Source organism: Zeugodacus cucurbitae, chromosome 6 (genome assembly GCF_028554725.1).
Source record: "Zeugodacus cucurbitae isolate PBARC_wt_2022May chromosome 6, idZeuCucr1.2, whole genome shotgun sequence".
Classification (NCBI taxonomy): domain Eukaryota; kingdom Metazoa; phylum Arthropoda; class Insecta; order Diptera; family Tephritidae; genus Zeugodacus; species Zeugodacus cucurbitae.
Genome location: NC_071671.1, coordinates 25,978,225 through 25,993,328, shown reverse-complemented (window position 1 = coordinate 25,993,328; position 15,104 = coordinate 25,978,225). Strand labels below are relative to the sequence as shown.

At 37.6% G+C, this 15,104-nt stretch overlaps 4 protein-coding genes across 5 annotated transcripts; all 4 read left to right on the top strand.

Annotated features, from left to right (window-relative positions):
• The first annotated feature begins 2,061 nt into the window (after positions 1–2,061).
• On the top strand, positions 2,062–3,556 carry LOC128922411 (farnesol dehydrogenase-like). The gene is made up of 3 exons (XM_054232738.1): positions 2,062–2,700; positions 2,772–2,906; positions 2,977–3,556. The coding sequence occupies exons 1-3, from the start codon at positions 2,131–2,133 to the stop codon at positions 3,016–3,018; spliced, it is 747 nt and encodes a 248-aa protein (XP_054088713.1). The 5' UTR covers positions 2,062–2,130; the 3' UTR covers positions 3,019–3,556.
• A 3,614-nt stretch (positions 3,557–7,170) lies between these two features.
• Positions 7,171–8,227, top strand: LOC105214029 (farnesol dehydrogenase-like). The gene is made up of 3 exons (XM_011187192.3): positions 7,171–7,805; positions 7,877–8,011; positions 8,082–8,227. Exons 1-3 carry the CDS (start codon positions 7,236–7,238, stop codon positions 8,121–8,123), a joined length of 747 nt encoding a protein of 248 aa, XP_011185494.2. The 5' UTR covers positions 7,171–7,235; the 3' UTR covers positions 8,124–8,227.
• Positions 8,228–9,649: 1,422 nt separating this feature from the next.
• LOC128919735 (farnesol dehydrogenase-like) lies at positions 9,650–10,770 on the top strand. The gene is made up of 3 exons (XM_011187086.3): positions 9,650–10,384; positions 10,440–10,574; positions 10,637–10,770. Exons 1-3 carry the CDS (start codon positions 9,815–9,817, stop codon positions 10,676–10,678), a joined length of 747 nt encoding a protein of 248 aa, XP_011185388.1. The 5' UTR covers positions 9,650–9,814; the 3' UTR covers positions 10,679–10,770.
• An 865-nt stretch (positions 10,771–11,635) lies between these two features.
• On the top strand, positions 11,636–12,824 carry Dhrs11_3 (farnesol dehydrogenase). Of its 2 annotated transcripts, XM_011187088.3 has the most exons (4): positions 11,636–11,761; positions 11,834–12,433; positions 12,492–12,626; positions 12,694–12,824. In XM_011187088.3, the coding sequence occupies exons 2-4, from the start codon at positions 11,864–11,866 to the stop codon at positions 12,733–12,735; spliced, it is 747 nt and encodes a 248-aa protein (XP_011185390.1). In that variant the 5' UTR covers positions 11,636–11,761; positions 11,834–11,863; the 3' UTR covers positions 12,736–12,824. The 2 variants fall into 2 exon arrangements, with proteins under 2 accessions (XP_011185390.1, XP_011185389.1); XM_011187087.3 differs by having other exon boundaries at positions 11,665–12,433.
• The last annotated feature ends 2,280 nt before the right edge of the window (positions 12,825–15,104 follow it).

Genomic DNA, 15,104 nt, shown 5'->3' with positions numbered 1-15,104 from the left:
GTTGTGCCAGAAAACATCGATGCCGTACGTGAACTGATAATGCAAGACCGTCATGTAACATACCTTCAGATAGAGGCATGCCTATGCATTTCTCCCACCAGCATACATTCGATATTGCATGAACACCTGGCCGTAAAAAAGGTTTGTTCTCGTTGGATCCCGCACAATTTGACAATCGCTCAAAAAAAGGCTCAAAAAAAGTGCTTCGAAAATTGGTTTGAGCGCATGCAAAAGTGTATAAATCTTGATGGAGAATATTTTGAAAAACAATAAAACCATTTTCGTTGATAAATATTCCTATTTTCATTATTAGTCCAGAAATATATATAGCAGCCCTCGTCCTAGAGCTTTCCTAACTTGAAGACAAGTTGATCCAAATTAAATGAAAAATATCGAGGAAGAGTGCTTTTTAGGTTTTGTTAGTATCTCTCTTTAGTAACTTTAACACCAGTATCTGTTGTCACTTTGAAAGAATTCTTGAAAACACAAAAAATATGTTTCTTAGTTTCGAAAAGGGTTAAAATGTTAAAGTGGGAAGATAAAAGCGTTCCATAACAAAGATACCTAGGTTTCTCATAATCCCTAAATCAGTTAACTGACATTTGATCCAAATTGGTAAATCATTTTAATCCTTGATTTCGTTACTTATACATTTTGGGAGAATGTTTAACCCTCTTGAGTTTCATTCGTATGGTTTATATTGCAACTTATTTTAAACATTTGAAGAATAACGATATTTTTGGTCAGTAATAGGTTAATTTGATTCAGAAAACATTTTAATCCTTTTGTGTCACTGTCATAAAGACCATTTTGAACCATGTATTTTAAAGTTTGGTAACTACCCTTTTATAGAACACTGACATAGGATTCTAATGAATCACTAAACATTTTAACCTTTTGTGTCTAATTCTAAATTTTGACCATTGGCTGTAAAAATTTGGAAACTAATTGATTTTTTATCAACATAGGATTAAATTTAATCATAGAATTATTCCGCAGGAAGTCATAATGTGGGTCTCCTCAGACAAAATCTCACATTTTAACAAATGAAAGTTCTTCTTTCTAGCTAAAACTAATATTATAATCTTTAATATAACACAAACCTTAGTTATCCGATCAAAGCGTCCACGCTGCAAGAAAAGAAATAGATTATATATTATAATATATTCTTCTGAAATAAGCAAGGTATTAATGTACACAATAGTTAAGAAAGCTGGAAGGGATCTGGCCAAAATACCTATTTATCGAAAGTAATGGTTGAAAGTCTACTAAAAATTCCACAACAACAATAAATTAAATACAAATCAATAAAATTCATATAAATAGGCAATATTCTTTGTTAATAATAAGAGGTAACTGATATGTTTCAAGTGGTATTGTGGACAGAAGTGGTCTAAAAGGTTTTCCAATAACAATAGAGTGTTAACTGCTTATTGATTCGGGCTCTACAGAACTGAAACGGTGCCACACTATAATGTAAACCAAAAAAATTAACTTGGCAGAGAAATTTCTAAATTAGTTTCATTAAGATGTTATTATAAGTCAGCGAAAAAGAACTAATAAATCAGAATAAATTAGATTTGATAGATACATAGACCATCGTACACAGAGATCTCAAAGATCAGATCTTCTCTTTGAAGAAACGAACAAAAACATTTCTGGCAATTGCTATTATTATCATAAATTTTCTTTTACCTTCCTCAGAACACAATATACTTAAATATCTTAGTAGATGGTTTTGGGTTCCGCCGATATTTATATCATTGTTGGCTATTTGGTTTTATAAATTGAAGTTCTGACTTTTTTCGACCAGCTCTGAGAAAAGTATTGTCCATTCATTATAAATATATTGCTTCATCACGATTATTCAATGTTTGCGTATAATTAATCCTTCAATATCACTTACTTACTCTTATTCTTACTCTTAGCTTATCACAAACGCTTGGCTCAAATTTTGTGTACTATTTACAAAGACGACGCACAAAGCTTTACGCTCTTTTCATGACGGTCAATTCTCTTACGTCTAACATAATACAAACGCGCTATAAAAACGAAACGAAGTTCGCTACATTTTCAGTTTGATCACAACAACCGAACTATTCATATACAAAACTTAAAATACTCACAGAAATGGAACGTTGGCATAATCGTGTTGCTGTGGTCACTGGCGCCAGCTCTGGTATTGGTGCGACTTTCGTGAAATATCTCGCTAATAACGGTATGGTGACAGTCGGCTTGGCACGACGTAAAGAACGCATCGAAGCGTTGCGTGATGATGTGAAAGATGAGGCTAAAGCACGCATACATGCGATTAAATGTGATATAACAAATGAAACAGAAGTTGTAGCCGTCTTTAAAGAGATCGAGAGCAAGTATGGACCAGTTGCAGTGCTAGTAAATAATGCGGGCGTCGTGCGCCATAGCGATTTGTTGAAAGAGGACAACTCACAAGATATACGCGCTGTGATCGATACTAATGTTTATGGTATTGTTTGGAGCACGCGTGAGGCCTTCCGTTCGATGAAGGCGCAAGGTGATGATGGTCATGTCTTCCTCATCAATAGCGCTGTGGGGCATGTAGTGCCGTATTTGCCAAATAACTCACTGAATATATATCCACCCTCGAAGCATGCAGTCACTGTGCTGACCGAGATGTATCGTCAGGAGTTCCAAAACTATAATACTAAAATCAAAATTACGGTAATGGCGGTTTATTGTTTTGTTGGAGCTGACAGTGTCAAATTATTGAAATATTTTTTGTTAATTAACAGAGCATTAGTCCCGGTGCGGTGAGAAGTGAAATGATCCATGAAGAAATTGTAAATTTGATGGATAATAATGTTTTAGATCCAGAAAATATTGCCGATGCGTTAATTTATTGTCTGCAGACGCCACCGAATGTACAGGTAAAGTGTGACACAGTTATTTTTTATCAATACTAATTTAATACAATACTAATAATAATATTATTTCCAGATACACGAGCTTACGATAAAGCCGCTTGGAGAAAAGTTCTAAGCGCTGCGTAAAATTATGTTACGAATTGTTTTTGTTTTGTTTTGACTTCAATAAAAGATACAAATTTATTACAACAAAAAAGAGGAAAACATTTTAAAAAGTAAGTTCCCAACAACAATAATCACGCGCGCTCAAAATACACGTGTGGCCGGCTTAATAAATGATAGATAGTTCTATTTGCTTTTATTTAAATGGTGCGACAATATACATAGTTGGTCTCTCATGTCGTTATCTAGATTTACTTGTATGTATAACCTCGTCTACCACATATAATTAGATTCTAGTGAGTACACACGCTGATCAGCTGTTTCAAACCGATTGAGAAAGAAGCGAACTTTGTTGCTCATTCTAAACGGGACTATGGCATGCATTGTGAAAGAGAAATAGTAGCAGTAAAGAGAATGTTAAGAGCATAAACATAATTATGTTTAGACGAATTATTAATTTATGAAAAACTTTTTATGAAAAACTTTCTAAGCCAAATGACATTTGTTGGAAATTATTGGATTGACATATTTTATTTTTATCCTTGCGTTTCTTGTATTTATAAGCTCAGGGAAGCAGTATTAAACACGTGCTTGCGTTTATTTATTGCCTTCAGAAAATGTATATCCTTTGAGTATAATAAACATATCATAATTACACTGTGTGACAAAAGTGTGATTTTAGGGGAGAGGAATTAAGGAGGAAACACTTGACTTTCATCTATAAATTTTTTATATTGTATTCACGTTACCCTGACATCGATTCAAGTTGATCAAAACTATTCAAAAATTCGCAGGAAAATGTTGAGTTAATCGTAAGTATCACTCTTTAGTATCTATATCCTTTGTGAAGCCTGGTTCCCCCCATAGATTAACAAAGCGCTCGGAATCTACTACAAATCTGCAGAGATTTTTAACTTCTATATTCGCTAGGAGAGAGAGAGGTGGCGCACTATCGTCGATTCGGCTATAACCGGCTAAACGGTTGCAATCGCCAATCACACACACACATATTCGCTATTTCGCGAGCCTGCTCGAAGAAGTGAGATCCAAGAAACCTCCTTCTTGAGCTCGCATAGGCGAGACATTCCAGAAGAAAGTGATGAGACGATTCCACCTCATCGTCCTCCTTGCAGCTTCTACAGCTAGCTTCCGGTAAGATTTTTAACCTTACAGCGTGGACCCCGGTAGGACAATGTCCAGTAAGAACCCTACAACTAGGGAGAGGCGAAAAGTTCGGTTGACCTACCGCGGTTTACCTTAGGTCAGAAGGATCTTGCGGTTACGCATGTGTTGGTAACTGACCAGAACCTACCCAGCTCAGCGGAGGCCCATCTGTCCATTAGCAAACCGCAATAGAACAACGGTGCTCCTACATGCTTCCTTGCTTCTAGGTCGTTCCTGACCTTGCAAGCTCATTAGCCTTACAATTTCCCGCGATTCCGCAGTGGCCAGGAACCCAGACTAATCTAATTGAAAAGTATAACGATGCCACCGACAGTGAGTATAGGCATTCCTTAATCAACCGTGAGCGCATGGTCAGTGAACTCAGGGCTAGTATCGCCGCTCTACTATCCCAGTGGATCTTCACCTCCCTAAAGGTTGTTGCGCTTCGAAGTAATATATCTGTCGCTGCCTTAGTAGCAGCTACTTCTGCTTGAAAAACGCTGCAATAATCGGGAAGCCTGAAACTAAGGTTGATGCGAAGCTCCCCACAGTAAACTTCCTAGCCATTTTCAACCCTTCCGTGAAGAAGCTCACCGCGCCTCTCTTCCAACGTCTCCTTCCCGCCCAAACGTCCCTTGAGGGAATAAGAGCAGATAAGTTGTTGCCAGAGCTATGCCCGGCGGCATGGAGATGATCCAATAACCTCTGGATGAAACCGAAATGTGCGACGATACTTGAGTGTCCAGGCACGCACTCGTCTATAGACCCGGATTACTTAAGTCTTACAACAGCCTTTGCTGCTATGAACCTTCCAGCTAGGTCCACGGGTGCTATATGCAGTAAGGCGTTAAATGCCAAGGTTGGTGTCGTTCGAAACGCGCCACTCATATTTACGAGAGTCGCTCGTTGGACATTTACTAGTCTAATGGCTAGTGAAGCCTTTTCAAGAAACTTCCACCATACGAATTTCCCATAGAACATAATCGGCTTGACTATAGTTTCATATAGCCAGAGAACCACTTTAGGTGAGAGACAGCATCTTTTTCCAATGGATCCTCTGCACCAATACAAGGCAACCGACGCCTTCTTAGGTCTCTCCTCTATATTGGGTTTCCGTGAGGGCTTTTTATCCAGGATTAGCCCTAGGTACTTTTCGCCCATCAATGGCAAGGACGCCTCCGGTATTTTGTAACGTCTTTCCAGCCTTGGGTATGAACGTGACTCTAACCTGCCTCCAAGGCCCCGGAATATGACCCAATCTAATGAAGTTCGCATAGATGGTATGATACCATCCAGCCCAGGGGACTTAAGCGGTTTAAATGAGTTTATCGCCCATACGAGATTCCGCTCATTCACAAAGTCCGGAAAGGCTGCGTGGTCAGTACGGAGCACTCCAAGGTGCGCTTCATCAGGGGAAGGATTGCTCGGAACACGAGCGTCAAGAAGCAGCGTAAGGCTTTCCTCGTACTCAGAGTCCACTTTCCATTTCCGCCCTTGAGGCACCACAAAAGGACGGGTTTCTTTGCGAGAATGTTGATATCTTTTCAAATATTTATGTTATTAACGGCGCTACACATTTTATACTCCAAACAGTGGTAGAAATCGTAAAGATAGCAAATATGTATTACTAATAGTACTCTTACGTAAGGGGCGTAAATGGGGTCGAAGACCTTAACAGGTGTAAGAAAGTGTGCCAAACTCAGAGTTATCTTTTCAATTCAAAGTACAAAGCACTTGAAAATATCATACCAAATTTTATGTACATTTCGAGAGCCGGATAAGTGGTAGCTGATAAGTTTGAAGTTGTTCAATGCGCTGCGATAACGCGTGTTATAGTAGTCAGATGTGGTTTAAAAGATTTTCCATAATAACAATGGTTTCTTGACATACAATGACTGATCAGTTACGAATACTAAGGGGTGTTATCGGTTTATTTTTTTGGGTGGAATAGCGTGACAACTGTCGGTTCTACATAACTGGAACGGTACCGGATTATACTGCATAGAAAGGAAGTTAACTTGGTAGAAATGTTTATATTTTAGTTGTGATTATGAGTCAGTGAAACAGAATTTATGAAACAAAATAATTTAGATTTGCTAGAAGCATAGTTCAAGACAAGACCCCGTCCTGATGTTAGGCGCCGAAGCCTGGATGATGACAACACCCGATGAGACGACTCTTGGGGTTTGCGAGAGAAAGGTTTTGCGTAAGATTTATGGTCCTCTGAACATTGGTAACGGCGAATACCGCAGACGATGGAACAATGAACTGTACGATTTATATGACGACATTGACATAGTTCAGCGAATAAAAAGACAGCGGCTACGCTGGCTAGGTCATGTTTTACGAATGGATGAAAACACTCCAGCTCTGAAAGTGTTCGATGCAGTACTCGCTGGAGGAAGCCGCGGAAGAGACCGACCTCCACTCCGGTGTAAAGACCAAGTGCAAAGTGACCTGGCTTCACTTGGTGTTTCCAGTTGGCGCCAAAAAGCAAAAAGGAGGAACGAGTGGCGCTCTCTGGTGGATTCGGCTATAATCACTTAAGCGATTTCAACGCCAAATATATCTCTATATATATATAGTTCAAGACGTCCACATACAAGAATCATCGCAGATCGGAAAGATCAGGTTTGGTTGGAACTCTTCTCTTTATAAAAAAGAAAAAAAATCGGCATTTGGTATCTACTATTATTGTTGGCTTTTAAAACTTTATAAATTGCAGTTGTGACTTTTTTTCAGCGCGCTGGAGCACGGTCTTGTCCATTCATTATAAATATTTTGCAACATCACGCTTATTCAGCCACTTTGCTCGTTTATGTTAGCGTATAACTAATTCTTTAATATCAAATTTCCTACTCTTAGCTTATCACAGACGCTTGGCTCAAATTTTGTTTACTATTTACAATGATGACGCACGAAGCTTTAGGTTCTCTTCATGACGGTCAATTCTCTTACGTCTAACATAATACAAACGCGCTATAAAAACGTCGAACTTCGTGTACATTCTCAGTTTGATCACAACAACCGAACTATTCATATACAAAACTTAAAATACTCACAGAAATGGAACGTTGGCATAATCGTGTTGCTGTGGTCACTGGCGCCAGTTCTGGTATTGGTGCGACTTTCGTAAAATATCTCGCTAATAATGGTATGATCACAGTCGGCTTAGCACGACGTAAAGAACGCATCGAAGCGTTGCGTGATGATGTGAAAGATGAGGCTAAAGCACGCATACATGCGATTAAATGTGATATAACAAATGAAACAGAAGTTGTAGCCGTCTTCAAAGAGATCGAGAGCAAGTATGGACCAGTTGCAGTGCTGGTAAATAATGCGGGCGTCGTGCGCCATAGCGATTTGTTGAAAGAGAACAACTCACAAGATATACGCGCTGTGATCGATACTAATGTTTATGGTATTGTTTGGAGCACGCGTGAGGCCTTCCGTTCGATGAAGGCGCAAGGTGATGATGGTCATGTCTTCCTCATCAATAGCGCTGTGGGGCATGTAGTGCCGTATTTGCCAAATAACTCACTGAATATATATCCACCCTCGAAGCATGCAGTCACTGTGCTGGCCGAGATGTATCGTCAGGAGTTCCAAAACTATAATACTAAAATCAAAATTACGGTAATGGCGGTTTATTGTTTTGTTGGAGCTGACAGTGTCAAATTATTGAAATATTTTTTGTTAATTAACAGAGCATTAGTCCCGGTGCTGTGAGGAGTGAAATTATCAATGAAGAAATTGTAAAATTGATGGATAATAATGTTTTAGATCCAGAAAATATTGCCGATGCGTTAATTTATTGTCTGCAGACGCCACCGAATGTACAGGTAAAGTGTGACACAGTTATTTTTTATCAATACTAATTTAATACAATACTAATAATAATATTATTTCCAGATACACGAGCTTACGATAAAGCCGCTTGGAGAAAAGTTCTAAGCGCTGCGTAAAATTATGTTACGAATTGTTTTTGTTTTGTTTTGACTTCAATAAAAGATACAAATTTATTACAACAAAAAAGAGGAAAACATTTTAAAAAGTAAGTTCCCAACAACAATAATCACGCGCGCTCAAAATACACGTGTGGCCGGCTTAATAAATGATAGATAGTTCTATTTGCTTTTATTTAAATGGTGCGACAATATACATAGTTGGTCTCTCATGTCGTTATCTAGATGTACTTGTATGTTCAATCACGTCTACCGGATATAATTAGACTATAGTGCGTACAAACGTAGATCAGCTGTTTCAAACCGATTGAGAAAGAAGCGAACTTTGTTGCTAAATCTAAACGAGACTATGGCATGCATTGTGAAAGAGAAATAGTAGCAGTAAAGAGAACGTTAAGAGCATAAACATAATTATGTTTAGACGAATTATTACTTTATGAAAAATTTTGGCCCAGAGTTCGTGTTGTCCTATGGGTATTTGTTGAATTACAGAATTCAGTATTTGTTTTCAGAATAATCGTTAGAATTATATGTAATATTAATAAGGGTGAAATTTGTGAAGTTAATTCCGCGAACAGCTTTTTAACGGGTCTATATTCAGATTCGTGGAAATACAAGCCGCTTTCCGTTTACTAAACCCCACACCGCTTGAAACCGCAGCGGAATCAGATGCGAAAGCCGGCACTCAATATATTAAAGATACTGTAATTTTAAACCAATTATTCGAGTCAGGCTTTATAGTTCATTATATAGTCACAATGGTCAAGGCATCGCTTTCTTAAAGAATATACAACCAAAGTTGGCCTCTGATGTAATAACCGACTACAAACCTAGACGTCCTTAGGGTAGCTTAGGTTAAGTTGTTGTTGTCTGTCAACGCACCTAGGCCTTTGTGAGACCCATTGTGGCATCAAAGGGACTGCCCTCCCACTATAAAGTTCTCTTTGAACCACCCTGTGTTCTTGATAAATGATATCTAAAGTATGCGTAACTTCGATCACATCATCGAGGAAACCGCGTCCGATAGTTATGATTATTTTCCTCTATAGAGCCTTTCATCCGCATAGAAGATATATTACAGCTTCTTCTTCTTCTACTTCTTTGCAGTAATCATTGCATTACTCAGTCTGCTGGCGTCTCTCCCACTAGACTGTTGCCTGTTAACTACGGTTGATCTACTAGGGTTCTTATGTCATTCCTTTTAAATTCCAATAGTCCGCCATATTCCACTCAGTCAACATGTATCTGCTTGTTGAACAAGTCCTTGATTGTTTCCATTAAGATGCTTCCAACTGTAAGTTGATGCCCAGTCTTGCTTAAACGTTCTTACTTTACCTTATATTGTATATCGCAACGGTTATCATTTCGGTCACTTCTGCAGTGTAATTTCCTTTCTATGAAATAAAAGCGAATTTTGACCAACAAACTCTTATAACACTTAAGACTCAAGAGTGATAAGATAACTGTGAGTACCAGATTTTACACTTTATCAGTAGAATTCCCTCTCTTTTTTTACTTTTGTTGTGAGCATTTGCTTGACCAGCCGACTTTTTTCTGGTTTGTTGCGGAAGGTATAAAATACCTAATAGTTACTATGTATAATCCAGTTAGTTTAACGCAACGCACTATCCACACATAACAGCTTTAGTGCGAAGAGGGGCTCTAAAAATACACAGAGAAATGGAACGTTGGTTGAATCGTGTTGCTGTGGTCACTGGCGCTAGTTCCGGCATTGGTGCGGCTGTTGTAAAATATCTCGCTAATAACGGTATGGTGACAGTCGGCTTGGCACGACGCAAAGAACGTGTCGAAGGTCTGCGTGATGAAGTGAAAGATGAGGCTAAAGCACGCATACATGCAATTAAATGTGATGTCACAAATGAAACAGAAGTTATCGCCGTCTTCAAAGAGATCGAGAGCAATTATGGGCCAATTGCAGTGCTAGTAAATAATGCGGGTGTGGTGCGTTTCAGCGATATGGTGAAAGAAGGCAACTCACAAGATTTACGCGATGTGCTCGATACAAATGTTTACGGTATTGTTTGGAGCACACGAGAGGCCTTCCGCTCGATGAAGGCCAATGGTGGTGATGGTCATGTCTTCGTCATGAATAGTTTAGCCGGACATATGGTGCCGATCATACCGAATTTCTCCTTGAATATGTATCCGGCCTCAAAGCATGCAGTGACCGCTTTGACGGAGATCTATCGTCAGGAATTCTTTAACAATAAAACAAAAGTTAAGATTACCGTAAGGTGACTTTCTCTTCTTTGTTATTTGCATACATTTTTGATTTGTTTAATAGAGCCTTAGTCCTGGTGCTGTGGTAACCGAGCTTGCCGGTGCTGCGGCAACTGTGACACCGGATGCCGCCGTTTTGACACCCGAGAATATCGCCGATGCGTTAATCTATTGTCTGCAGACGCCACCAAATGTGCAGGTTTGTCAAGCGAGTATTTGTTATAATATCGAAGAACTTACGTTTACTTAATATTTTTCCAGATACACGAACTAACTATAAGACCCGTCGGTGAAAGATTCTAAGATTCCTCGTGTTGGAACACTAATAAACATGCTATGTGATTGTTATAAATAAAATTATAAAATAAACAAACAAACGTGAAAGGTATTAATAATTGATTGAGTGTTTCTCTTTGTCTTTATCGCTCCATAGTTCTGACTGAGAATAAAGCGTACTTCCTCACTAATTTCTACAGTAATTTGATGTTGTTATTAGAGATAGAGAGATAGAAGAAATAAAGAGAGTTCAAAGAAACAAATTAACAGAGATTCTTAACACAGAGACACTGATGAGGGACGATCAGATCACTAAAAACTCTTTTTATAATGCTCTCAAATTGAAACAGAAAGTTTATTTGATTAATCGACAGTCATTAGTCGAGTTAATAACTAATGTGAGATTGTGATCATAATTCCTGGTTAGGTCTAATTCCGGACCGCAATAACGGTTACGAAAACCGATTGTTGTATTGTGTAGTCTATCTACAGCGCCCGTGAGATGACACATTCTCCGTTGAATTCGAAGCGGAGTCCATTCGAGGTCAGTATATTAAACTTCTGGCCATGTAAAAAGCGGATTAGATGGGAAGTTGGGTAGAGACCAGGGAGTTTCAAATAAGCTTGAAAGCATAAGTGGAACGAGTGGGCGAGGTATCAAATCTGGATCATATAATATACAATTATATAACTGATAGAGGACTTTCAAATAATTTTTTTTATGACAAAAAGGAAGTTTGTTATAACTAGCCATAACTTGAAGGTTTTTAGAAGAAAACAATTGTTTAATTTTGTTCGAAACTAACCTCGAATATAGAGCACATCCCTAGTATAACTTACTCTCTTCGCATTTTTTTTTATTTGTTTTCAACCTTAACTAGCCATACATTAAATGTGCAATGCGATCAACAAACTCTTATAATACTTAAGATTTCAGGGAGATTAGATAACTGTGGGGAATATATTACAAACTTTGGAGCATATGTTCAGGTAATTGAACGCCTATTTTGTGAACGAGTTTTCAGTGGAATTTGCGTTCTATTGTCTTTTTTAACTTTTGTTGACAGCGTTGGCTTGCCCAGGCTACTTAGTACTACTTTGTTGCTGGAGGTATAAAAACGCAATACTTTCCATAAGCCAGTTAGTTCAAAACAATTTATTATTCGTACATAACGGTTTTAGAGAACGGAAAAATTGTAAATAATCTGAGAAATGGAACGTTGGTTGAATCGTATTGCTGTGGTCACTGGCGCTAGTTCCGGCATTGGTGCGGCTATAGTAAAATATCTCGCTAATAACGGTATGGTGACAGTCGGCTTGGCACGACGCAAAGGGCGTGTCGAAGCGCTGCGTGATGAAGTGAAAGATGAGGCAAAAGCACGCATACACGCAATTAAATGTGATGTAACAAATGAACCAGAGGTTATCGCCACCTTCAAAGAGATCGAGCGCAAGTATGGACCCGTTGCAGTGCTAGTAAATAATGCTGGTGTGGTGCGCACTACTGATTTGTTGAAGGAGGGTAACTCACAAGATATACGCAATGTGCTCGATACAAATGTTTACGGTATTGTTTGGTGCACACGTGAGGCCTTTCGATCGATGAAGGCGCAAGGTGACGATGGTCATGTCTTCCTCATCAATAGCATAGCAGGGCATATGGTGCCGTTTATACCGAATTTCTCTTTCAATATATATCCGCCGTCAAAGCATGCAGTGACTGTGCTGACCGAGATCTATCGTCAGGAATTCATTAATAATAATACAAAAATTAAGATTACTGTAAGTAGAATGAAGTGTTTCCAACGTAAAGTCATCAAATTTTAATTTTTTTTATTAGAGCATTAGTCCCGGTGGTGTGAAAACCGAGATTATGGGGCCCGATCCGCCTTTGACACCAGATATGCCCATTTTGTCCGCTGAAAATATAGCCGATGCTTTGATCTATTGCCTACAGACGCCACCGAATGTGCAGGTTTGTCGCGCTGATTACCTCGGTTAGTGTATCGAAACCTCTAATAATAATTTTTACATATTTGCAGATACATGAGTTAACTATAAAACCTGTCGGCGAAAAATTCTAAGTGTGTTTGTGTTGAAATATTGATGAATTACTTAATTGATTGTAAAAAATAAAAATATGAAATAAAGAATCAAATGTGAAGGCTATTAATTATTGATTGCGTTTATTTCTTTGTGTTTAAATGATTTTAGGTCTAAAAGCTATTTCAGCGCATTTCCAGCAGGTCTGGCGGACTATTTCGAGATTAGTAAGAAGCAACTTGTAAGTAAGAATTACGGCACTGACTTGCAATTAATTGGAAACTGGTTGATAACCATTTTGAGAAACTCTTAGGTTTCGGGACTAGAACGTAATTATTTCGGGACTAATTTAAAACGCTTGAAGTGTTGATAGGTAGAATTTGAAGGCTTTTTGTTCTGCAGTTATCAACAGAAATTAAAATTATTTTAGATTTTCAATAAAAAGAAGTATTTCTACAGTTTAAATGGCGAACTATTTCGGGATTGTTGATGTGAATTTTCATTATTAGAAGGTGAAAACTTCAGAGCAGACTTGAAAAAGGTTTTTTTTCGGGACTAACTTGACATACTTTCGATATAACTACGGTGTCCTTCACACTCATGTTTATTTTCAGTCCAGTTACAACGAGTTGGTCCTGAAATGATCGCGTATTTTAGAACATCAAAAATATATTTGGAATAAGTAAAGGTAGAGATTCCTAAATTTTTTAAAGGTTTTTAATACTATCGAAACCAATAGTAATTATAAATACGTATTTAACTGTGTTTGTTTTGGCCATATGACTAGTCATATTTTTATTGCGTTTATTCCATACCGTAATGCTTCGAGTGCACTAATATTATTGAGAGAGAGAGTGATGAGACAGAAATCATAATTATCTGATAGTGATAACTTTGGACGTGAGTGGCAATTAGCGGTTACAGATGAGAGTACGATTTGAAAGATAATGCCACTGCTTGTCTTAGTCATATCCCACTGTGCTAAGGTTAGGCACATAGCGACAACAAGCTGAAGCTAAAGACAATAACTTCTATAATTATTGCATGACGTTTTTGGCAACTATTTGTCAATTTAGTGGATCATAAGAAAAAAAAAGTTAGTTATAGCTGAGTGATCACCGTTCGACCTTTAATCAAGTTTTTGAACTAGCTGTGTTTTTGTATAGTGGTCGGATTCGCTTTAATGGCTTTAATGAATCCACGGAAATATACTTTGCCGTGAGAGCTGTAACCATTTGTTTATGTTTTTTTGATAAAAAACAAGGTTGCAACCTAATAAAAATTAAAAATAATTAAAAAGTTATTTATAACTATGTTTTATATGAAGTACTGCAGCTAAGCTAAAACACAATCAAGCTTTTAATGGAATTATTTAAAAATGTATATTGCCACCTGTTTGAAAATTTTAATTAAATTTTAAATTTTAGTTATCTGTTAGCAACACTTTATTATTAATGTAAAATTACACGGCTTTTAGAAGTGATAACAATTGCGAGAGTTTTTCCTGGCCTTGCGCGGGGTTGTAGTTAACATCAGAGTCTCCTCAACTACATAGTACTTAATGAATTTATCAATTTAATTTATTTAAAAGACGCTCATAGTACTTAGTTAAGTAATAAATTATATTTATTTAGTAGAAGTACACAGCGTTTATAACAAAAAAGTAAATTTAGATAAAGGGCTTAGAAAATAGCAAAACAGTTCGTGTGCAACCGAACATTTTATACTCTCGCAATTTATTGATGTAATTTTAGTAAGATAACACATAATTTGAACCATATATTCGGCATAAAGTTCAATAGAATAACGAAAATCATTATAAATAGTATATGGGGACTGAGGTAATTCCTGAACCGATTTCATTCGTTTTCACCACCAAGATACAATATATCGAAGACTTTACGCTCACTTAATTTTATATTACATATCTGTAGAGAGTTATGACCCGATTTTAACCATTTTTGGTACAGAGACGAACTGTTATAAGAAAAAAAAATCCAGAGGGAAATGAATTACATTAAAATATATGAGAGACCGCGACTTCGTCCGCGTGGAATAGTGATTTTGGGCTTCGTCTTTATCTTCGTCCGCGTCAATTTCTGTTATCAAAGAACTTCGGCGTAAATTATATTTTTTGTTTTATTTTCTGCTGCCAGAAGAATATATTGATTTTCTCCGCAACCTGATCTTGACAACGCGACATATAAGTGGCCATGTGAAAAGCCGTCTTGGCGTAAATCGATCCTCACGTGTTTAAATGTTTGCCCCTGCGATTTATTAATTGTAACGGCGAAAGATAGCTTAAGAGGAAATTGAATTATTTTAAAATTAAAATGTATATCATTTGGGATCATCGGGATGCGAGATATAAGTACTGTTTGACCAACTGCTGGACCAGTCAAAACGATTG